Source organism: Glandiceps talaboti, chromosome 14, assembly GCF_964340395.1.
Source record: "Glandiceps talaboti chromosome 14, keGlaTala1.1, whole genome shotgun sequence".
In the NCBI taxonomy this organism is placed as follows: domain Eukaryota; kingdom Metazoa; phylum Hemichordata; class Enteropneusta; family Spengelidae; genus Glandiceps; species Glandiceps talaboti.
Genome location: NC_135562.1, coordinates 21,317,286 through 21,344,161, shown reverse-complemented (window position 1 = coordinate 21,344,161; position 26,876 = coordinate 21,317,286). Strand labels below are relative to the sequence as shown.

The 26,876-nt window shown below is 33.6% G+C and overlaps 1 protein-coding gene across 1 annotated transcript in view; it reads left to right on the top strand.

Annotated features, from left to right (window-relative positions):
* LOC144445518 (uncharacterized) overlaps positions 1 to 26,635 on the top strand; it is a 121,248-nt gene extending 94,613 nt beyond the window's left edge. The window contains exons 3-5 of the mRNA XM_078135105.1: positions 12,991 to 13,172; positions 18,952 to 19,272; positions 21,839 to 26,635. Of these exons, the coding sequence (XP_077991231.1) occupies positions 12,991 to 13,172; positions 18,952 to 19,272; positions 21,839 to 21,984 (649 nt within the window). The 3' untranslated portion in view covers positions 21,985 to 26,635. The remainder of the gene's footprint in view (positions 1 to 12,990; positions 13,173 to 18,951; positions 19,273 to 21,838) is intronic.
* Positions 26,636 to 26,876: the final 241 nt, after the last annotated feature.

Here is a 26,876-nt window from a genome sequence, read left to right as displayed (position 1 = left end):
TATTATGGGATATTTTTAAAGGATAACATGGAAATAATATATACAGGAAGTATGTTTTGAAATATAGGTATTTATTTAAAGTATCAATATTTGTAGAACATTGCCAATAATATGATAAGTTCACTATCATAATCATGTAATGTAACAGTCAAGTTCACTTTGAGGATTATAACACCAAAAATTAGTCACTTCTATCCTATTCTAGGTGGTAATTCAAAAGAAAACCTAGTTTTCATCATTTTGGCCCACAACAAAGAAGGTTGTCTTTTATTAGGGCACACTAGCCCAAAGATTTGGCTCTCATCTCGATTCACACAGTTATGTTGTTTACCATAAACATCTATTGAGCCAATATTATGTAGAAACCAGATAGCTAAGTTTTTAACACAGGGACTCACAGATTGCTGGATTATGTATGTATTTGTGATGTTTAAATAAAAAATAACTATTTTATACTAAAACTTAGTATCCAAAAAGTATTGCATATCAGGAATAGATAACTCTGAAACATAAAAAAATATGATAGTTTTGACACCTGTGTGAGACAGGCTTTTTGTATTGTATTGTTAGTCATGAGTATTGGAACTAGTGGAGTTTTTTGGAGTACATTGTTTGCTGTAGAACAGGATGGCATAGATTTCAAGGCTGATTCAAATACTAAACAAACAACATTATACAAAACATTGAACTAAATAAATGACAGTCAAAATAAGTACATTGGACTTGTATCATTTCTACCTTCAATTTATTTTGACAAGTTTACAAAGGTAAAGATAGCTATAAAGTTATCACACAAACTAACTATTTCCATTGATATCTCGCTGGTTTTTTGGTAAGATTTGGTAACCCCGGTAACGGAATGGGAAATCTGATAAACCTTGGAATGCATAGATTTCCATATGATATACCATAACTGGGAGTGTTGTTAAAATCATATGGGGAACACAGCTAGATTTTACCAAGTGATATACCATATCAAAGCTTTCTTTCTTTACCCCTTCCTTTAAGTACTTGGTTGCTGGTATTAAGTCTACAATATGTAGAGATATGACAGGAAAATTATGTTAACTTTTGAAAGGTTGACAGGTCAGTGGTGAAGTAGGATTAAAATTGTGATGACAAGAACAGTTGTCTGGCAAAGCTAAGCTTTAGAGAACAAAGACTAATCCTATGTGTAATTGTGATATGACTGACTGATAAGAAAGTATTTAGCCAAGACTCTGGGATTTATACTTTTGGGGTTTAATTTATAATTTATAGGCTGAAAATAGCCACCAATCTAGCTGTAATAATGGTGGTGTTTGTTTTGATGTCATTTGTTTGTTTGTTTGTTTGTTCGTTTGTTTGTTTGTTTGTTTGTTCGTTTGTTTGTTTGTTTGTTTGTTTGTGTATTTGTTTTTTGTTTTTGTTTTCAAGGTTTTTTGTTTCAGGATTAAAATGCAAAACTAATGCCACAATTCTAACTGTGCAAACTCAAATAGATGAAGTGATGCAGATCTGCATTGCAAAAGTTAGACTAGATTTTTCTACTATATTATGCCTTTAATATGTACTAAAAAATTGGACATTTCTTAATCTTCTACATTAATTACAGACTCCTCAAGCCATGATGCAAAAAAATGTTCAAAAATACCCCAATCTCATTGAAAACGGCAAAAGTAGTGACGCATTGCAAAAAGTTGAAATGGGTAGTACGGTCAGAGAGTCATACCTAGAGAAGGTTTGATTCCTCCATTTACTAACAAATTTTCACTTGACAACATCAGAGAGTAAAATCCATACATTGTGAACAAAAAGTGAACATTCCACAGAACAGTCCTTATATATGACATCCCTCACTAAATGAAGGCCATTGTTGTATGGTGGTTGAAATTAATGTAGATTTATCACATACTTTAAGGTAGGATTAACTGTGGGTTGCTTCATAAACACTTACATATCACCAAGGTACAGTCTATAGTCTTGTACTACCTCCAATCAGATGATGTGATCACTGGATTGATGATTTAGTACAGAGGTCATGACCTCTACCAAATATAGCCCAGTATAATAGACCTGCCTGGCTACAATACAAAGCTTTGTACAGTACACCATGACAGGTTGACACCAGGAGCAGTGCTAATCTTGTCAAATTTATATTTACAAAGGTTAAACACACATGCAGTTCAAAGTTTTTTTAACATTGAGCTTTGGATCTGTGTTGGTGGCCGATCCTCATCAGAAATCCTCCTTATCTGACAAGTTGTCAAATTATGTAGAATTAAGGTCAGCGTTAACCAAATTATACTTAAAATAATTCTTAAAGTATGTATTTCCAGAGTTATCTCATTCTATACCTGGTAATGGTATTCTATACTTTATGCAAGACTAGAACCTGACCTCTATGCTTTTGAGTCAGATTTAGCTACAAAGTAAACTGTTTCATTTCTAATTTTCTATTGCTGTCCATTGGTCTAACAACACTACCACATTCTAAATTTGATAGTGTAGATATGATGTTTTCAAGTCAAGTTGCCCAGTACTACTTGATATTAATATCAAGCCCTACTTTATTTAGCATACAGACTTGTTTTAGCTCTGAATAATACTAGCATGGGTTGTTATTATTCTACTCAAAGTAGACAATGTGATAGAAGTCAGTCGTAAATCAGCTAACAAGGAAATGACAGTTCCTACTCACCAGGAAGCTGTATACACACAAGAACATGTGTAAAAATATATCTATTGTCTACCACAGGATATCAAAGTTATAATATGAATATTTATTGAATGACACTATATTGTTTTAATTTGAGCTTTGACCTGACTTTGCACTATTCTTCATTTCATTAAGTCAGTAGAAATATAATCAATGTATGAATATTAATATTCTAATTTGACCTTTGTGTCTTTTAATGCAATTTTAAATGGGTTAATATTTAATTCCAGTTCATAAATATGCAACGTTATCATATAGCAACTTTAATAGTAAATAAATTTGACTCAAATGTGCCCTCTCAGCAATACATACTGATGTTTATCTAGCTATTAAAAGACCTTTTCAAGATACTAGTGAGAAAAAAAATATTTACAGGGTTTTTTTTAGGTCTGTGAACTCTTGCACTTGAATAGTTCCTACATAATTGTACTGTTTTAGATATGAACAAAAATGAAATCATTAGTGTGATCACTTATCAATAGCTTCAGTTTAAAAAAAAAACCTTGGATCTGTGCTTTGAGGGCTGCCAAATAAAGCTGAAAGGTCGTGAGTACCTCTGATGGGGTTTCTATAAACAGCGCCCCCTTGTGATGAAAGTAGATAAACAAAAGGGCTGTTTGGCAAAAAAGAACATTGTTGCTATTAGCACTGCTCAAATTCATGTAATGGTGAACATTGAACTCAATTTAGAAATTGTCACAAACTTTGCCATCAAATGAATTCAAAGATTTAAGATGGCATTGAAAGCCAATTTGTACAGCCAGGAGGTCTGTGTATATGTCAGTTAATATAAAGTAATTACACTTACAAAAACAGCTGTTTTTTGTTTGAACTGAAATTCAAGAAATTACATATTTGACGAGTTGTTATTCACAATGAACAAAACACCCAAGTACAAAGTGCAAGGTACTCTTACATACCTACAATAGTACCTTGTACTAGATCACCAAGTACTTCCTAACCAAGGTCAAGTATGGATTACATGTACTAATAATAATTGTTTGAATTATTAATCAGCAGAACCAACCATCTTTATTCCAAATTTCATAAAAGACTAACTTGCGTCATTACATGAAACATGCATTTATCACATGTTTGTGATGTCATTTCCTTAGTAACGATTGTAGAGACGACACCTGGCCGGCTATGTGCGTTGTTATATACACATACAGCATATACTTTCATTGTCTACTAAGTTTGGAAACCATTGGATAGCATCCTCCATGTATAGCAACTGTAGTATGGTAGATCTAAAGCTGGTATTCAGCATGATTCAAGCAATGCCAATGTATGTATACATTTGATTTTGTTTTCTGTCTGTCTACTATTAATTATATTTTAACTTGTTCGGAATGATTTACAAATTCAGTACTCTGACACTGGTTGTTTGCCGTCGTCATGACTTCCACCATGTAATGAGACAAACTATAGCAGGTGTAGCCATTGTTTGAGGTATTCCGAATGGATTCCCTACATTGCTGCAGGTTTTTCCGTTGTTTTCTTTCCCTCCAATGCAAGTTTTTGTACAGGTTAATTTGATAGGAGGGAAGCCCAGTCATGTTGGATAGTAGCTATGTAAAGCATATAAGTAGACAGCAATGGTTAGAGATGTTGGCATGTCTCATCAGTGTGGAATGTAAGAATTTGAACCTGAAGTATATCCAGTGTTAGTGTTTGCTTCTCAGTAACATTATCAACACTAAAACCAGCCTTTTTCAGACTTGCTCAAAATATTTCCAGTCTCTCTTACTAAAAAAATTTTCCTTATTACATTTTTTGTTTGTGATAGATGTATTTGCTGATTTGCTAATTACTTTTGATGAGTTTCTAATGAGCAAATTTAGGTCTGAAAAACATGTGTCTGGCAGAGTTATGTTATAGAAAAAGTTGAACCAAAACAAAAGAATAATCCTATGTAATCTTTATGGTTCCTTGGAGAAGATAATACTAATGTGAGAACCAGGGATTGAAATGTTGACCTTTAACTGATAAGATAACACTACTGCAAGAACTTGGGATTGAAACATTGGCATTGTAAAAGGAATTAGGATCAGTCCAACTATAATTCTGGTACTTCAAAAATACATGTAGTTGAAACCAACCAGGTCTTGAAGGAAATAGTGTAAAAGAAAAGGCTAGCTGGTTTATGAAATTTACATTATACTCAGACCTTTCAATCATACATGTACATATTTTTCATTAAGGGTTATACCAATTACCATAAAAATGAATGTTAACTAGCCAAATTGTTCATCCACCAGTTATGAATAATTTCAAAGTGTACTTACTTTGTCTTTATTCATGTTCCTACAAAAAGTCAATTGTTTTAATATTATAATAACGTCAGACATGTTTTGCCATGATGAAATATCTTTAGGAATATGAAGCAGCTGTGAGAAATGAACACAACAGCTGTTATCATCCAATATATGATTCCTTTTAAAATACTCGTAGATAAAACAAAATCAACTTAATGCCTAAAGCCTTTTTTTCATTTTGTATGATAGTGTGTCTAGCTAGACAACACATATCAACACATGACAGGTTTAAAGTTTGAGTGTTGATGGAAATGTACATGTAGCTGATGGTCCAATAAGTAACAAATTTGGTCATATCAAATGTCCTCAATCCAATTAATCCAATTCAATTAACTGAAGTCTATGATTCAGTGATTTAGATTTTCAATTTTATGTTGTTGTTTTATTTTTTTAAATTACATTCATTTAGAATTAATTAAATAAATATTTAATGTAATCAATAATTTGAAATGAAAAATTGAAATTGTTCATTTAAATTTCACTTAAGTTAACATGTTAAACCTATGAGTAGAGGTAATTAAATAAAGTATATAGTACATAAATTAATATTTTGTTTTATTCATAATATTGTGTCATGTTTGTAAAAGAATACACAGTCTTCTACTGTCAAGCATTTTAAGTGTTACACAGATATTGATTGATGTATGATATATTAAATATGTCTTTTATAATATGGTGTCATGTTTGTCAAGAGATAACTCTAAAGCTGGTAAATGTTGCACAGATATTTGCTATTGTGTTAAAAATAAATACAAGATGTAACATTACCAAGAAAGGGCCGTGGTTGCCCATGCCAACAAGGAAGGAAATTTGATTAAAATGTTCCAGATGAGACTGCCATAGTCAAGGTCTTTGTTATAAAGATATCTTTTGTCCATGATAACTGTTCATCCTGTGTATATTATAATACAACTGTAATTGTATCCTCCAGTTTTCTTGTCTTAAAAGATAACTACACTATCAATACTATTTGACATTGAGTCATCGACTTATCCTTCCCACCCCCATTATTGGAATCACCCATTAATAGTATTCTTCTTTTGTGTAGACTTTTCCATTATCGTCAGATAGGGGTGACATTAGTTGACACCCCTTACCATCATAATCTAAACATTATGTCTGTTGGAGTAGAGAAAGAGAACAGTCATCACATTATATCAACAAACAACTCTTGGATGCCTAGAGACGCTAGAAAATGGTGTCACGATGAAAAGAGTGTGTTGAAGGACCATTTGTTGTTGGACGTCTGATATTGTTTGTCCTACTACAGACAGTGGTTTAGTCCTCAATAGTCATCAAACATGGACTAGTGGCTTTCCCATTGTAAACCTTATTTGCCTGGCTCAGTTATTGAAAATTTGATAGAATAGAACATCCAGAGAGATACAGCAAATGCCAGATGTTAACGTTTGAAAAGTCAGATATAAGATGTTTCCCTTGACAAGTCCGGTTCGATTTCTGAAATTTTACTACAGTAACTCAGCGAAAAGGTATGTCTGTAAGCTATACAAATTACATAGTTGTATTCATGTAGTATGTGTACTGTAAGACGTGTAGTAATGCTGTGGGGAATTTTTTTTATTCTGAAGTTGCCATGCACATTTCAAACAATTGAATGGTATTGACAGATGAGGTAGATTTGTGTGGAGTTAAAACCATTTTACTGTCTCTGTGTGTGAAAGGCTCTGAAGATGACCCCAAGTATTGTACATAAAACACAGGGTAAAGTTTCCACTTTGTCAATTTGACACTTCTGGACAAATTGTAAGTGATATATGCTGTGATGGCAATACTTGTTGTCAGTAGATATCAGGGGACATACATATAGCAAGTAATAAATTAAATTGTATACAGTATAGCTATAGAATTCATTGCTTGCACTCAATTCTGATGAATATTGACCTCGAGGAATAGTCTGTCAATCTGTAGGTACACAGTGTCGTAAAAGTTTCTGAGACTACTAGATGTATTTAGGATGGAAAAAAATTGTAACTTTACAGTTTCATACATGTCTGAGTGTTTTTGCTAGGAAAGAAAAGGGGGGAAATGTAGAGATTAAGTTCCCTTGCATTCAGTTATTTTATTAAGGTTTTCCAAATCAGTAATCAGCATAGGAGAAACCCTTTTGTCACTGCTTCCAATATAAAAAAATATTCTAAGGGGTACTAAACTGCAGATATTGCAAGGGGTACTAAACTGCAGATATTGCAAGGGGTACTAAACTGCAGATATTGTAAGGGGTACTAAACTGCAGATATTGTAAGGGGTACTAAACTGCAGATATTGTAAGGGGTACTAAACTGCAGATATTGTAAGGGGTACTAAACTGCAGATAGTCTAAGGGGTACTAAACTGCAGATATTGTAAGGGGTACTAAACTGCAGATAGTCTAAGGGGTACTAAACTGCAGAAAGTCTAAGGGGTACTAAACTGCAGATAGTCTAAGGGGTACTAAACTGCAGATAGTCTAAGGGGTACTAAACTGCAGAAAGTCTAAGGGGTACTAAACTGCAGATAGTTTAAGGGGTACTAAACTGCAGATTGTCTAAGGGGTACTAAACTGCAGATATTCTAAGGGGTATTTAACTGCAGATAGTCTAAAGGGTACTAAACTGCAGATATTAGAGAGGTTTAGATACACGTTAGAACTTGTATGTGTACTGGAGTAATATCGTGCAGGTAGGTGTACACATAATGACACATACAAAGCTGTGTTTAGTTACGCGTTCAGAACATAAACGTGAAAGACAGTGGAATGTTCATGAGCGCATTGACATCTTCTGTCCAGAAGGCCATACACATGACTTTATATGTCGGTATAATTTGTCAATATTTTTGCAATTTCTTCCGCACCTACCCAAACGAAAAACTAAACAATTAGTTTACAGTTATGTTTGTGAACTTTGATATAAAAAATACGACATTTATTTGAAGAGAAATGACAAAAACTTAACACATGTGACATATTTATAGTTAAGTGTAGACCGCCATTTTGATGTAGCGTCGTCTGATACAGACCGCATGGGTTGCTTCAAATCATGTGACTATGACGCTACGCGTATAGAACACACATAAATACACGCATCTAAACCTCTCTATTCTAAGCCTAAGGGGTATTAAACTGCAGATATTCTAAGGGGTATTCAATTGTACATAGTCTAAGGGGTACTAAACTGCCATCACATTTCCATCTGTGTAAAGTTTGTGACTCCAAGATTATCATTCTGAGAAATTCTCAAGACATTCTCAAGACATTCTCCACATACTTAATGAAATAGACACTACTGAATGAAAGCATCGTGGTGAGAAGCTCTCTGGCATAGACAACAAATTCCAAATATTGTGTTTTGTTTTTCCCATGATTCAAAAAATGAATTATTTTATTTTGGTGCACATAATGATTTAACCAAAAGATGAATTCATAAATGTACAATATCATAACAGAATAGATATTGATATTTGACAGTATCACGTTAACTTATCTGTTGCATGTAATATTTGGGGTTGATATTAGCATTTAGCTAGACGCCAGTCAGTCTGTGTTTACTACGTGTGGTATTGTGCTGTTGTCAATTTCATCACTAATCACTCACTGCAGTCAATCATACAGTGTGTAAGTCTGTTTACTTGTAAGCTTAATATCAATCATAATCATTCAATAACCACAATAACTGTCCTATCTTGGTATTTACTATGTCTGCTATGATTTCATCTCATTTAATAAATCTATGTATCTTGGTATTTACTATGTCTGCTATGATTTCATCCCATTTAATAAATCTATGTATCATTTTCATTTGTAAATATTTCTAGAAACCAATTTTTGGATCAGAATTTGGAAGGATAAATGTACACATTGTATTAACATTTTAAAAAAAAATTTTCAAACATGAACAGCAGAAGACATTTTGGTAATTTTGAAGAAACAGACAATATCATGCATTTAGGATGTTTGAAAATAAGTGTATTGTTACTATAAATTATGGCAAACATTTCCCCAACCACTTCTGAGGGAATTTGTATAAATAGCAAGAGAGCACATTGTGAATATCGTGTCTATATCACACTTTATTTTACAGTAATAATATTATGTGATTGAATTGTCCTAGCAACCATAATTGTATTTATTTGTCCAATTATTGCACTTTTCCGGCTTCAAAAAATGGCGTTTATTGAAAAGATTGATCAGTGCAATATACTTAAAGCTGTAAGTAGCTAGAAATACAAGTATTGCCTTCCCAGGGTAGTCCATGAAATGTAGCCATAATTTGATAGATGTACATTTGTTTGATTTCTTTAAATATAATGATATTTGCACCACTAAGTGTTCAGGATTCATTGTGGTAATTAAAAAAAGAAACTTTCTAAACACAGTCAAAAATATTTTTGGAATTGAATCCAAAATGTTGTTGCTATCTCATTAGGATAGTCATAGGAATACTTCAATGAACTGTTGTGACATGTCATATCTGAGACCTGATATATTGTACTACTATACCATATCCCTACCAATCAATACTGATATATTGTACTACTATACCATATCCCTACCAATCAATACTGATCAGATATCAGCTAATATATCAAATTTACATCTGAAAATAAATTGACTGAATAGAAATTTTCATTTGTAATAATGAGTGTTAATATTTAGTATAGCTTTAATACCATGGTTACCATATTTTTGGCTAAAATTAAGATAACTGCTAAATGGAAGGAAATCTGATAAAACTTTTATTGATTTCAATGTGTTGGCCTTGGCACCACAATTTTGACAGGGAACATTAACAATTATGAACCTTAACTTTCATCTCAACTGAGATTATTTACAATTATGAACCTAACTTTCATCTCAACTGAGATTATTTACAATTATGAACCTTAACTTTCATCTCAACTGAGATTATTTACAAATATGAACCTTAACTTTCATCTCAACTGAGATTATTTACAATTATGAACCTAACTTTCATCTCAACTGAGATTATTTACAATTATGAACCTAACTTTCATCTCAACTGAGATTATTTACAATTATGAACCTAACTTTCATCTCAACTGAGATTATTTTAAATCTGCACTAGCTACAACTGGAATGTTTTATGAAATTGTTTTTATTAGATAAATAAATGGACTCCTAATATTGTACACTGTTTGATCACTTGTACTTGTAGGTGAATATATTAGTGTAGTTCTATACATATTTGATGGTACAATCAATCCAATCAATCCAATTGATTTCTGGGTTCACACCTAAAATCAGTGCCCCCTAGTACACTGTAATGATTTCAACATTCAAATATAAACTTGCAGGCATATTAGGTGCATGTCTGCATAAGGTCACATCTACTAATTAGTGGGTCAATCTGTTGACAAAGACTGAACTGTGCAGGTAAACATTTCAGGTAAAATTTTGAAAGTTGTGGTTGGAACAAAAGTTGAATTTGATACTATGATTTAAACTGGTTACTCTACAGTTTATACTTATAGATAAAAATCAACCTGGTTGTCTAGTCATAAAAATAATACTTCAGTTACAGCTAGCAAAGGTTTCAGATAATTCTAGCTTTCCTCAGTTGAGTTGAGTTCTGTATTAACTACTGTAAAGTTAAGGTGAGATGTTATTTATCTACTGAAAAAGACAACAATAACAAGAAAAAGACAACAATAACAAGAGATTGAGACAGAATGACTGTTTTAAAAGAACCTAACTAAATGATGGATGAGTTAATGTAGGAAATGTAAGCGTAAATGACATCTGATAAATAGCACTGACTATCAAAAGTTCATTGTATTGTTATATACTCACAATTGCCTAATGGCTCAGAAACGGAGCAGTTCCAAACCAAATTGTCAAACAATAAAATTCTAACCATTGTACATAGCGTTGTAAAGGGAACAGATAGACAGCTGTTCAGTGTACATTTCAACACCATCTCTAAACTTTTAATAGGCAAGATCAAAGGGCAAACCGATCAAAACTGAAAGGTGAAAGTGATGAAAGCAAAATGTATGACAATCACACCAATCTATAGACAGTTTGTTGTTTTGTGGCTGGAAATTTCTGTAGAGTCTGGCCACAATAGTGTGATGATGGTAAATTTGAATGAACACTTATTGTTTTGTGTGTATATAAAAGTAATAGAAAATATCTCAATTAATATTGTGATACATACATACATACATACTATTGCTAGTAATTTAGTTGAAATAGTTCAATGAAAAGTATTAATTATACTGAGTTTTAGCTAGCATTTACAGTATAACATTAATCAACAGTAGTACTATTAGATTGATATATTTGTCATCATTTCTACTCCTGTAACCACTCCCTAAACCAAAGGTAGTCATTACAATGGCACAAACAACAACTTATATTTTAATACTCTACAGACAGTACAGTACTCTAAAATGATTTCAAAAAAAAAATTAAATATTTGACTAGTTTCTACATCTGCAGATTTTTTCAAAAATTTTTAATTATACTTTTAGTTATGATCAGCAATAACAGAGTACAAAAATCAGCTTAAAAGTTTGACAAGTGTTGCACCTCAATAAGTTGAATTATATCAGTGTATACCATAGAATACTTGGTGTATCAGTGTATACCATAGAATACTTGGTGTATCAGTGTATACCATAGAATACTTGGTGTATCAGTGTATACCATAGAATACTTGGTGTATATCAGTGTATACCATAGAATACTTGGTGTATATCAGTGTATACCATAGAATACTTGGTGTATCAGTGTATACCATAGAATACTTGGTGTATATCAGTGTATACCATAGAATACTTGGTGTATCAGTGTATACCATAGAATACTTGGTGTATATCAGTGTATACCATAGAATACTTGGTGTATCAGTGTATACCATGGAATACTTGGTGTATCAGTGTATACCATAGAATACTTGGTGTATATCAGTGTATACCATAGAATACTTGGTGTATCAGTGTATACCATGGAATACTTGGTGTATCAGTGTATACCATAGAATACTTGGTGTATCAGTGTATACCATAGAATACTTGGTGTATCAGTGTATACCATAGAATACTTGGTGTATATCAGTGTATACCATAGAATACTTGGTGTATATCAGTGTATACCATAGAATATTTGGTGTATCAGTGTATACCATAGAATACTTGGTGTATCAGTGTATACCATGGAATACTTGGTGTATCAGTGTATACCATAGAATACTTGGTGTATCAGTGTATACCATAGAATACTTGGTGTATATCAGTGTATACCATAGAATATTTGGTGTATCAGTGTATACCATAGAATACTTGGTGTATCAGTGTATACCATGGAATACTTGGTGTATCAGTGTATATCATAGAATACTTGGTGTATCAGTGTATACCATAGAATACTTGGTGTATCAGTGTATACCATAGAATACTTGGTGTATCAGTGTAATTATATTCAGTGTAATACCATGGAATCCAATCACATACATATTCAGCTGTGATAAATACAGGTTTTAGTACTTTTAATATTTCTTCTCCATTAACAGATGTGATATATTTCAAACTTACAGTGTACATTACATGTCTTAAGGCATTAGTAATGTTATAAATCTAAATATCTTCAGGGACTGACATAGTAGAAATATCCTTAATACCTCACGGAGAAATTATAGAAATTTTGATGTCTGCATGAAAAATAGTAATACAAATTGCGTCACTTTTTAGAACAAAATAATCATTATGATCATGTGACAAACACTGAAAAAAATAATCTTTACTGTTTTATTCAAACTGTAAAATGGACAGATAATGTCATAATGTGATGGCAGATTAACTCTTTTGTTTGTTTTAATTTTAACTCTGTTAATACAAGATGTCTTACTTTAGATGAGTTATGATATTTTCATGACTGTAATCTCCTTGTCTCTACATATCTTGATATAAATCAATCATTCTAACCATTGGTGTCTATGTTGTTATTATTTACAGTGCCACAGCTCCCAACTCAACTTTCTCAACACAGGAATTCCTGTCATCATATAGTCAACATAATGATGTCAATAGACATATATCAAGTGAAGATTTTAGGAATTTAGAAAGACGACTAGAACGAGAACGAGAACGAAGAAGTAATGATACAACGGGTCATACCAATAGGTTAGAGGCGAAAGGTACGTAATATCTGTCTTCTGACAAAGATTAGAGTAGTAATATGTGTAAAATAATAACAAATATATCTATATATAATATGGGTTGTGATTCTCTTGTATGATACAATATATACATTAGTTTACATGTATTAGAATGATATGTAGTCTGTAATGTAGGTACACCTTGACAGAGCGCCCTCACACATCGGCAAGAGAGGAAGTCGGCGAGAGTGGAATGATAACAATGTATTAGTCTAGATGATATGACGGTATATGATGCAATTTCATTATCTAGAGTTTGGAAGACACATTTGTGAAATAAAATTTACTGTCAATAAAAACCAAACATGGAAACTGGATAGTCTCAATACAGTGAAGCTCAGCTCAAAAAAGTGTAATGAAAAAATGATATTGAATTTTAAAAAAGCAGAATATAGTTTAAAAGATTGACATGATTAAAACGGATACATCCAACTGATAATTTAGTGTTTCATTTTACAAAGTGTGTAGAGATTACATAAACACCTTACTTTGAAGAGAATCACAAACCATGTTTAAGAATTTTACTAACTCACCTTTCACATCCCTATATAAATATGTGATTTGGGTTGGTCTAGTCTGTCTTCTAATTTATGAATGAATAGGTTGGACTATTCTATTGTTATATAGGGATGTGAATGTCACTATAATTGATGTGTGCATGTTTTGTTATCAGAGTGCTGTCTGGTAGTTTTGTAGTAATCCTAACACAGTAATGCAAGTAATGCGGTATGGATAATTAACATGTTCACTGGTTAACAAAACCAGGACAACAGACTATAGGTAAAAAATGAATTGATGAAAATATGAAATGCAAATTTGTAAGATCTGACAGATTGATTTGATGTCCCTATGTAAACCCTTAGTTTCTACAAAGTCTGATAATTTTATCATTGAATTGATTGACCATTGATTGACCTTTCCAGGATAGAGCGCCCTCTATCAACATTGGAGCTGTGATATGAATAGGTGATTGGAGAATGTTTAGAATGGTACACTTCATGCAATGTTTTGGCTTTTTATTGATTCTTGAATTGAAGTAACTTTAGATATACTGGTAAACAGATGATTTGTTGCAGTCCAACCACTCATATCACTTGAACACCAGACGGCGCTGTGTACTGGGAAGGTGTATTATACAGTAGAAAGTGAATATTTCATTTATGATGAGAATAAAACATGGGTATAGTTTTATAGTCGTTGAAGTTGGAACATGTTTTATTATTCATGATCCATGCTAGACAAAAACCTGGAAAAGAAGGCAGTAAAACTGGGAATAAAATCATAAACTGGGAATGAAATATGATTTAAAATATAGTTTTTACTTTATTTGTCAATATCCTGCATGTTGTATTTTGTACTGACCAGACAGTTACACTGATAACATTAAAATAGTCATCATACCACTATTATGTTCTAGTTGGAATCTTTTAGTATTCTTTTTATCATTGTTTTCATTCCTTTTTATTCAGACTAAGATATGTTTTCTTTCCAAATCATTATTATTTTTATTTTACCTTTTTTCCCCCTTTTTTTTTTGATCGAGTTTGTTTTTAAATATAACATGAGATAGGATGTTGAGAAGTGTATTTATTTCTCAGGTTTGTCCAAGCGGATGGTTTTACCACCATTACTGCCTTCTTATAATGGTGTTTTTCAACACATGGCAGGTACAGGCAGTAACCAAACTCTCCTGGTTTTTTAGCACAACTGAACTTGTTCAGTAGTGCTATAGGGATCGCCCGGCGTCTGTCTGTCTGTGTGTGTGTGTGTGTGTGTGTGTGGATGTGTGTGTGTGTGTGTGTGTGTAAACAACTTAAAGTCAAAAACCACTGAACCGATTGCCACGATATTTGATGGGTCCATTACTTTGGGTGTCTAGTTGGGAAATTGTTCAAATCAAAATGATCGCATCACAGGTGTGTGATTTGGGTCAAAAAATGTGATTTTTGGTCAAAAAACTTAAACTCAGAAACTACTGGGCAGATTGGTGCGAAATTTGGTGGGAACATTCTTAAGGGGGTGTAAAGTAAGATTTGTTCATGACGGGATGATTCCATCAGTGATATGCAAATTAGGGCTAAAAATGTGTCTTTTTGGTTAAAAATCTATAATTCTAAAACTACTGAGCAGATTGGGCTGAAATTTAATGGGAATGTATCTAGGGATGTATGGACGAAGAAATATTAAGCATACCATGATTCCATGAGTGATATGCAAATTAGGTGTAAAAAATGTTCATTTTTGGTCAAAAACTTATATCTCAAAAAGTACTTGGTCAATTAGTCTGAAACTTGGCAAGATGTTTCTGAAACTGTTATTCTGCAGATTTTCTTAAAAACATTTTGACAAAATTGGCCCTAGCGATCATGACCACACCCTTTAGCAACAACCAAATGGCAGTATAATTTGGTCAAATAACAACATCATCTGGTAAGCAAGTGAGTAAACATTCAAAAAATGTATGCAAATACCCTAGCAACCATGACCACGCCCATAGCAACAGCCAAACGGTGGTGTATTTCACAAAGATAACAATAGGGTTTAATAGATAATTGAATAAACATCCAAAAAATGTATGTAAATTTGCATAGCAACAAGACCACGCCCATAACAACAGCCAAATAATCACGTATATTGCAAAGATAACAACAGGAATAGAAAGACAGATGAATAAACATTCAAAAAATGTATGCAAATACCCTAGTAACCATGACCACGCCCATAGCAACAGCCAAACGGTGGTGTATTTCACAAAGATAACAACAGGGTTTAATAGACAATTGAATAAACATTCAAAAAGTGTATGTAAATTTTCCTAGCAACAAGACCACGCCCATAGCAACAGCCAAATGATCACGTATATTGCAAAGACAATATCAGGAATTCATACACAAGTGAACAAAAACATACACAAATGTATGCAAATATATCTAACAACATGACCACGCCCATAGCAACAGCCAAATGATAGCATTTATCGTAAAGATAGCAACATGGTTGGATAGGCAACTGGATAGTTATTCAGCAAATAAACACCTATTGTTAGCATAGACTAGCATATGGATAAACATTTTTAAAAACTACAGTTGTGCTACAACGCCATTGGCGGTATTTTTTAAAACTCCAAGCACCTGTTATTGTTCATCTTTTCCTTTAATTTGCGCTATTTTTTTTAGAAGTGAATTGTGTCCTGCACGGATTGTGTATTGTCCTGCATGTATTACATACTGTTTGAAGTGTCAGTGAGTCATTCACAAATTCACTGTTTTCAGAGTGACAAAGCATGTGAATTTATTCTATTTTGTGTCATGACTGAGGGTCAAAATATTTGTGCCTGCAGCCTTTCCTTGTGTCCATGTGTTCTTTACATTGTCACAAAATAGTCCAATATTTAGCAATTACAGAAAATTGTGTTGTCATGGAGTATTTTTGTCGTTCTTCGATGGAAATTGCGATTATGTGACAAAGAGAAACTGGAAGAGACATTGAAAGATGTTATGATGTATTCACTTTGCATGTAACTGACTTTATTGTCATATCAAACTGTGTTTACAGACTTACATAGTCTATAATATACAACAGAGAGAGTTCCTTTTGTACCCCCACCCATCCATTACTCCTAACGATGTCAAGTGGAAAAAACAACACATTGCCCTAACCACACCAACTAACATTGTAACAACTGTACACCTAAGTTAACAACTTTTTATTTATATACATAGACCCTCATATTCCCAGGGTGTGACGTCAAAGTAGACTAAGATGAAAGCCATACATTTCATATTACGATACTTTGACATCACACTATAGTAATATCATCGGAACTACTTTGAATTATTTGTAAACATCATCAACCTGTACAGTTACAATGTTGAAAATATAGTTTCCTTGCTATTCATGGATTGCCGAACATCGACCATCATCATCATCAGTTTAAACAGTGAACAAATACACCTCTTTTTGACACATCTATCGCCTTTCATACAGCCACTAACGTACGTAGACATGCTAACATCAACATTGTAAAAACTTCCAGTTGTAACAGTTACCCAACGCAGTGAAATCTTTATCCGTTAAATTCAACTATTGATAGAGTTTTTGAACGACTTTTGAAAATTTCACAATGTTTTCAACATTTTAACTTGCCAGTGTTGATGTTTTTAGCGTATGACTTTGAGCCGAGTTCTATGCATAACCGGTGTAGTAGGCTGAATAAAATAATGACAAAATGGAGTGAAATTTTAAACTATGGGGTACGGTACAAAAGGAACTCTTACCGATACAACATTCCTGCCATGTTATGTTGTATCTTACAGTCTAACTTGACACATTACACAGTTTCATATCATCCATTTATATAGAAATATAGAAATATATAGCTTCACACAATGTGATTAAAATGTGATGGAAAAAAAAAACGGTTGATTTGCAATTTACGTATTATATTTTCTTTATACTGCTTGGCTGCTGGCTTTTTTGTTGTATTCTACAAGTGATTTTATTGGATGAGACAGGATCTTTCCAGGTGTGCAATACAATAATATGCAAAATAGTTTGTGTAAAATCCACTGAATGAAGCAAATCAAGACTTTCTCTCCATTAGATTTTAATAATTACAATATAAGCAATAGCAAAATCATATGATAGCACTCACTCTGTGTGCATCATATATACACGCACACTCTCTCTTTCTCTCGCTGTCTCACATACAAACGCACGGACACATACGCACATACACACAGAGACACATACACACAGACACACAGACACAGGCAGAAAGACAGACAGAAACCCACACATACACAGACAGAAGCATACACAGACAGAAACACACACACACACGCGCGCACACACAAACACACGTACACACAAACACATACACACACACACACAAACACACGTACACACACATACACACACACACTCTCATTTGCACACATACATACATACATACATACTAAAGTCACAGTTTTAATAACTTTGATGTTTTAATGGCAGTGTTTATATACCTTGCCAGCATCAAGACTGTGGCTTGCCCTGCTTCTATTGAAGTGGACTATACACAAACTTTGTCATTTATAAACAAGCTAGATCAATAGACTATATGATGACAGGAATTCCTGTGTTGAGAAAGTTGAGTTGGGAGCTGTGGCACTGTAAATAATAACAACAAAACAATGACCACGTTAGAGTCAAATTAACAAAGGTACAAGAAAAGATGTTACATTTGTTGCTGAAGTAGTAAGGTTGCATGCATGCACCTACAAAACAAATACATGCTGTGACAACAGGCACCTACAAACCAAATACATGCTGTGACAACAGGCACCTACAAACCAAATACACACTGTGACAACAGGCACCTACAAACCAAATACACACTGTGACAACAGGCACCTACAAACCAAATACACACTGTGACAACAGGCACCTACAAACCAAATACACACTGTGACAACAGGCTGACCAGTGTCTTGCCATAGTAATACAAACACATAATGATACTTACACAAAACAATATCCCACAACAATACAATAAGAATCAAAGTGTGGTGCCACCTTTCCACTTGACTCTGCCTGGATAAGTCTGGAAGCAAAGTCACTGTACTCTTTATTGACACAGAGGGCGCACTATAATAGTTGGCAAGTGAGTATCTATCCCCTCAAAACAACGCAACGACCTCCCCACCCCCGATTACTATTAAGATATTCCAAAGATTGACATCTTCTAATATAGTACTGTTAATGTTATTTGCAGGCCATCATGATGAGAGCTCACCAGTGGAGATGTCTCGTAGGAATTATTTCCGACCAACGGGTAGAAACAATTACTTCTCACGAGATACTTCTCTGGGTAACTCACGAATGAACGGTTCAAATCCTGATAATCTAGTTGCCATGGGAACCCTTGCAATATCGCCTTCTCCGAGAGGAGGGGGTGTTAGCTATAGCGGTGGGAGTAGCGGCTCACAAAAAGACTGTTTCAATTCACGGCTACGATCCCCACCACCAAGAACGAAAGCAAAATCAGTTGCATCATCATCGATGTCACCTATGGCACCAGAAAGAACTTCAAAACGTGAGTATACAACAAAGTTACAAGGCTTATATTTGATATCAAGTAAATAGATGCAATTTATATTAGATTTTATTAATTGGTGTTGTTCTCCACAGTAATTTTGGTAAGGGTAGTATTAAAGTCAATAAAATCTACTTGACTGCCCTCCTAAGTTATAGTTCAGATAGGGAAATATATTGAACATGAATACTACACAAATTTTTCAAAAGCAAATCAAATGTGCATACTTGTTTGTTTAATAACAGAAGTAATTCTTTTGAAAAAAACAAACATTTTCTGCTATTCTGTAAAATAAATCCTGCATATAAATAAATAAATTCATCATCATACATGTATTGTAATTTCTAATATGTGACTAATATTATAACTCTTACTTACTTTGACGGACAGTCACACAATGTCATACAAACTAAATAAAGGAACTTCATTTGTTTAGTCCAAAAAACCTTCTTCCTAAGTAAACGTCACAAGCACAACATTGATACATTCATATATGATGTAAACCATGATGAAAATTGTAGTGGTCACATGACTATGATTGATACAATGTCAAAACATGGTAAAGACACTAATATAATAGCAGATACCAGAACTGTATCTCACATTAGCAGTAAAGTTTAATAAAACTTATCAATATCTCAGTAGTAAATACAGAAACTGTTATCATTGAAGGTGTGAATGTTTTCTAAATATAGTTAGATGTGTGAAAATGAAGTTCAGCAATCTCATTGATACCAGACCTCCTCCCCTCTAAATGAATGAAGTTCACTCCCCTCTAAACGAAGGTCATTTATTAGATTTATATGACATAGTGTGATCATCCCCTAACCATTACATCTTTATGGATAGTCTTTCAGAATGTATGGAAGAAACGTCATCATTCCTTTGGTAACTTTTACAAAATAATTTTAAAAAGTTAACAGTTTGGCTTGTAGAAATCAGAATTTCTCAGTAATCCTGTACACCTCTGACATCAAAGCTGAACTGAATAGAAAACTAAATAGTTAGAATATGCCTTGGCAATGAATTGGACTGAAAATCAAACCTCCTAAACTCCTCAAAACTTCACCATGGGAAAACTTGTTTCTGGTCTGTGTAAAATAATAAGAGAAATTTGAGGGTTCACCATCTTGTTTATTTTCCCATAAAGTTAACTGTATTTGTAAAGTATTTGGTGGCCATATTGGATTTGTAATTTGGTGGCCATATTGGATTTGTAATTTGGTGGCCCTATTGGATTCTAAAATCTTTACAATTTGACCTTTATTTTAAAACTTTGTACAGTGACCACCTTATTTTTCTACTGATTTTAACTGAGAATAGGTTGGAGTTTTCTTGAACAAAGTAACAGTAAAAGTTTAAACAGTTCATTTCTGAGGCACATTTCACCTTAAATAAATTGGCACAGTTATAAGGGGAAGTCAGAAGTTATGAGATGAAAGTTTATTTCAAAGAGATTGGGAATTGTAGAATTTTTTTCTAATGTTGACAGATGCTACAAACTAAGCATTTGTCATACCTCAAAAATAATCCCCCTTCTGACTTGCCCCATTCATCTACAAAATTTCTAAACCTGTGCACAGGGACTATATGTATTATTAGGTTGTAATATTGCTACCTGGGGTAACCACTCACTAAGAAACCAGAGCCAGCATAACTTTTAAAATTCACATGCAAAGTGTTAACTGCACTATTCACCCTACATGAATGTTTACAATATCTTGTAACACTTACCAGTATCAAGTTCAATTCTATGTTGCTCTTAAGGTCAAGGGTTGGTAGCTACACTTGTGAGCATGTGCAATTCTTAGTAAAAGAAATGTGTTGTAGAATGTTGCACTGCAAGGCAGCATCACATTTTGTAATACAATAATGCCTGTATGTATATTCATGTCAAAATACTACACCTTCAACTTGCAGTACTATAGTAACTTGGCCACACCATGAATTCAAGGCATTTTCATAAACTATGGCTTCTGGAAAGTCATTTTTGTACATGACCTAGAATTACTAGTACTTGCAATTTCAGGGGAAAAAACAGAGAGATGACAGATTTGCACTGAATGGTATAGGCAGTCAGGAGTTATGAATATCATTGTGCAGCTTGAATATATTATGTCTGTTGACTCCCATGATGCAATAGCCCACAGAAAAGATACCCTATAGAGGCACAAGATCAATTTGATGTTTCTCTGAAATCACAAGTAATTGTAGGTCATGTAAAATCATGAAATGATTCTCAAGAACCCATAGTTTATGAAAATGTCTCTATTTCCTGGAGTGGTGTTCCCCTTTAATAAGAAGAAAATTCAATTTACCAACAAAATAACGTAGGTGTAGAAAGTCAATTAATTCAGCCTCAAACTAAGCTGTACAGTTGATTTTCTAGTTTGTGTTTGGAACAAAGTTTACTTTGATACAGTTACTGTAGTAAAAGTTGTTTAGGAAGACACAAAATTCACTGTCAACTTCTTAAACTTTCTGTTCCTATCTTATTTTTGTAGTACCCTGTAAAAATCAAACCACTAACTTAAGTTGATATATGTTGTGTGTGTTTGTTTTACAGTGGCCAAATATCAAGACCCAGTGGGTGGTGCGCCACCATGTTTTACTCAAAGACTTGCAGAATTGTCTGCTTTAGAGTGTGAAACAATACGATATGAAAGAACTAGAAAGTTAAAAAGACAAACAAAACAAGCCAAACAAGATTGATGTATTGATGTCAGTTTATTGGTTCAGTTGATGTTTATTGAGAGTTCATTTTTTATTCCGTTCCTGCAAAGGGAATCAAAAAGCCTTTCTTAATTTATCAGCTGATGTTTTGACATTTCCTTGTCATACCTCTCACATGCCGTCCAAATCCATTCACCATTTTGTGCTTGAATCAAAGGCAAGATGGAAGCAGATTTCAGCTTTGAAAACCAAGGTGTAAATGTCGTCAATATTGCTGCTGGCTTGATACAAGGATACATTGTGTGTTAAATTGATACAATGTGGATCAAGATATTACGGATTTCCATCATTTTTATGCTATAATATCTTCTACGTAGTAACAAAAAAAAGGAAATGTGATTGAAGTTTGAAGAGAAAAAAGTTATACATGTGGAAGAAGAAATACAAAGGTTTGTGGTTGCAATCTTGTGAGAGTCAATGGTCAATGATAAACCTGCCCAAACTTCTGCCATAGAGGGCGCCCTGCAACTTCAAAACTTGTGTGATTGGGTTCATTAGATTTGTAGCAGTACTATATACAGGGTACAACTTTTCAGAAAGTTGCTGATTCAGAATACCAATTATATGTTTGATAAAACTAGGAAATAGTACATTAACTTGTAAGTTTTGTCTTTCTGCAAGTTTTTGCATCATTTCCCAATAAAAACAGCCCTGTGTACTAGCTCCTATGCAGTATCACCACAAACTCCCTTGATTGGTTTCAGCTTGATGTAGAATATTTCACGTAAAACTACTATTAGCAGTGGCTATAATGAATTTGTCACATCTGTCCACAAATAACACAGTCTAAACATTCAAAATAGTCACTTTTTTCCTCAATATTCACGAGGATAAGTATGGATAAGGTCCCTTATGTTACTGGTATTTAAGTATGGATAAGGTCCCTTATGTTACTGGTATTTAAGTATGGATAAGGTCCCTTATGTTACTGGTATTTAAGTATGGATAAGGTCCCTTATGTTACTGGTATTTAAGTATGGATAAGGTCCCTTATGTTACTGGTTTTTAAGTATGGATAAGGTCCCTTATGTTACTGGTATTTAAGTATGGATAAGGTCCCTTATGTTACTGGTCTTTATTCTCTGCTGAACAAAGAAAGTACTGTACACCTGGACATTTTCACTAAAGACTTATTTTCCCTTATTTTCACTGGAAAACAAAAAATGTGAAAATAAGTAGTGACTAGAATGCCGTCTTGTAGACAATGCCACGATGTACAAGTTTAGTAATTAGTCAAAATTAGCCTGTGAGAACTAGACTACAAAAATGCGAACATTTTGTAGTGGTGAAAACATCTAGGTTTATGTACATACTATATGTATAACGATCTATTAGTTTCTACACTATCACTGTTGTGTTTCCAGTGCCATGTATTGCACTTTCAAAAATTGCTGATGTCAAAATGATATCTGTGGTAAGTTTTATGGTTGCATACACAGCTGTACAGCTAGGCAATAACACTTTACTCAGTTCACAAAATGACTTGTCAAACCAGTAATCCTAAAAGTCACAGAGGGCATTCACAAAATACGTTCATCATCCAACATCTGTCATGCAAATATACTTAATTAAAAGTCTAGAATTGAAAAGTCAACAAGACAAAGAAATAACTGATATCTTGACTGTGTATTAGAGTGAACAGTACATCATAAACATGGTATTTGATTGTTATGTTGTATGGTTTCAATTTGCAGCAATATGGTCATGTCTGTTAATTACATGCCTCTAGTATATCAATGACAACTACATAGAAGGACTACAATTCGTAAAGTTTTATAGTTTGGCTTGTCAACAGATGTTCATCAAGAAATAATATTGTAAGGTTAATAATTAGCTACTACAATGAGCTCCGTCCGTCTGTACATAATACATCATTTCTCAGACATGTAACACGTAATGTCATTCATACCATACACATAGGTGACATATTATGTTGTACATATGCATGTCACTTTGTTTTGTGAAATATGCAAATTTTACCGAATGACAGCCACATTTGGATCACTAAATCAATAATTTCTATATAACGCAAAAACTATAATACACAGGGACTTCATTCAAGTGTCTACCCCTATATTATCACATACAAGCTATCTTATGATACTTTGATCTTGACCTTCAGGGTCAATTGTCAAATTCCATTAATTTCTTGCATATCATGTGCAATCAGTAGTGTTCATTTGTGTTCAATTTCTTTTAAATCATGTTCACAAATAATACAGACAGGGAGATACTTGATCAATTGTTATTCTTAAAGCTCATGTCAATTATTACTTAATGGCGGCCATTTTGTTACTAAAAATCAATATTTATTGCATAAATCAAAACTAAACATAAAGATTTCATTCATTGTCTACCCTGACATAATTAGATGTGAACTTTTTATTAAGGCATTGACCTTGACCTTGACCTTCAGGGTCACTTAACAAAATCAATTAATTTCTTGCATATCACATCCACTTAATGGTGTTCATTTTAGTCACATGCAAGTAAACTACATTAGGGTGAGGGTGCTCTGTCTTCTATGAAGACTTGTTCGACATTAAAGAGACACAAGCTGACTTTATGCAATCTTTTTAGGGTTACTACTCAGACACTCAAGGTCTCCGTTTACTAACATACAAACTAAAATTATTGTTCAATGTGGTAGACTACACAAGTGTGTGATAGCTATGCATCTGTTGTGTGAATCTTTTCACTTTAAGTGTAAAACATTGGAAGTTGCCAAAATTTGTTTTGCAAGATATTGTAAGTCATGAGAAATGTGACTCTACTGATGACTACTATTAAACTGAGATTATGGAGATGACTGAATTAAACCAACATCCATTCAATAGCTTACAATTATAGTTTTAGTAAAACTGAGACCTTGGTTGCCAGAGTAGTAGTAATGGGTATTTGTAATACTTTACTGAATACATCATAGTTTAGGTAGAACCCAAACCTTGTATATGATATAGAAATAATTCAATGACATAGTTTATTATACCATGCACAAGCCATGTTATTGTCTTTGAACAACCCATGTCTACATCACTAGTTCTGCGGTGCTCGATCAACATACGAGTCCAAACATTCCAAATCACCTAATTATTTTACCTTTTTTTTCATGAATTATGCTTGAGGAGGTATAATGATATTATTCCACAATATTTGTCTGCATTCTGCCAAAGAAAATACTTGTGATCAAATGGTTTTGTCACAACTTGTCTCACCACTTGTAGTGGCAAGGTCCCTTAGGTCACTCATATTTTCTTTGGCTAAACAATGAAAAATATTAGAGAATAAAATCTTATATAGTACAATATTGAGAAAACCTCTGTTATGTCATCAATTTTGCTAACAATGCCGGAAGACAATTTTAATATCATCATCATCATCATCATCATCATCATCAAAAGGCACGTATTGACATTAATGTTATACTTGAATAGTGTAATCCAAGTATTTCCACTTGAATACTAAAGACTTGTAAACTCAGTTTGGGTCACCTAATTATGGGATATCCACCAAGTATTGCAATATTTAAGACAATTGTTAATGACTCCTTGTAATCACAAAGAAGATTTCAAACTCTGCTACATGGTTCCACACTGTCTTGTTCTCTGCTACATGGTTCCACACTGTCTTGTTCTCTGCTACATGGTTCCACACTGTCTTGTTCTCTGCTACATGGTTCCACACTGTCTTGTTCTCTGCTACATGGTTCCACACTGTCTTGTTCTCTGCTACATGGTTCCACACTGTCTTGTTCTCTGCTACATGGTTCCACACTGTCTTGTTCTCTGCTACATGGTTCCACACTGTCTTGTTCTCTGCTACATGGTTCCACACTGTCTCGTTCTCTGCTACATGGTTCCACACTGTCTTGTTCTCATACAAATGACATGCAGGATATTTCTGTGTTTCTCTGCACTTTTCCTAAACCTTCAGTCATTGTACTGTCAATAAATAGTGACCAAGTGTAGTTTCACCATGCTGTATTATAAGAGTGTGGCATAACATGCAGTAGAGTGTAGACTCTCTCTCTAAATAGATTGTCCACCCAAATAATCTGTTTATATCATAGATTTGTCTATTCAAATAGATTGTCTATGCAAATAGTCTGTCTATTTTAATAGATTTGTCTTTTCAAATCGATTGTCTATTTATATAGATTGTCTGTATGCATACTTTGTCAGCAGGTAAAGGGGAGACAGGGTTGAACAAAAGAACTAAACTTTTACATGTACAAACTAGATTCATGTCAGGATTTATCACATGATCACTCACTGTCAGGTGACAGTCATGTGACTGCCTTCAGAAGCAGCCATTGGAATGTATTCTAACTGATGTGAGGTTGAAGGTTATTTTGACCTCAGCTTGACCTGCCTAGTAACAATGTAATGTCAACTATAAAGTATTACCAAGGCAATGTTCTCACTAGAACTGAAATGTTTCAAATCTTGTCTACTTTTTCAATCATTCAGACAAAATGTTAAAATAGTTTTTGAATTTATCATAAATTTACAGGCTTTTTGCTTTAGAAAAGCCAATGTTGCTGCCCTTCAAAATTGGGCACATGTGTTGTTGCTAAGGCAACAGAATTTTAATGTTGAAATCTGCTTAATATTTGTTTCTATGAAGGAACTCTGTACAGTTTTACATACAATTGAAATAAGAAAAAAAATGTTAAATGAAAACACTGTGTTGCAGCATTCATTTCAGTGTGAGAGAGAGAGAAAGAGAGTTATAACAGTGCAGTGAGAATGATTGTATACACTGAGTTATAACAGTGCAGTGAGAATGATTGTATACACTGAGTTATAACAGTGCAGTGAGAATGGTTGTATACACTGAGTTATAACAGTGCAGTGAGAATGATTGTGTAC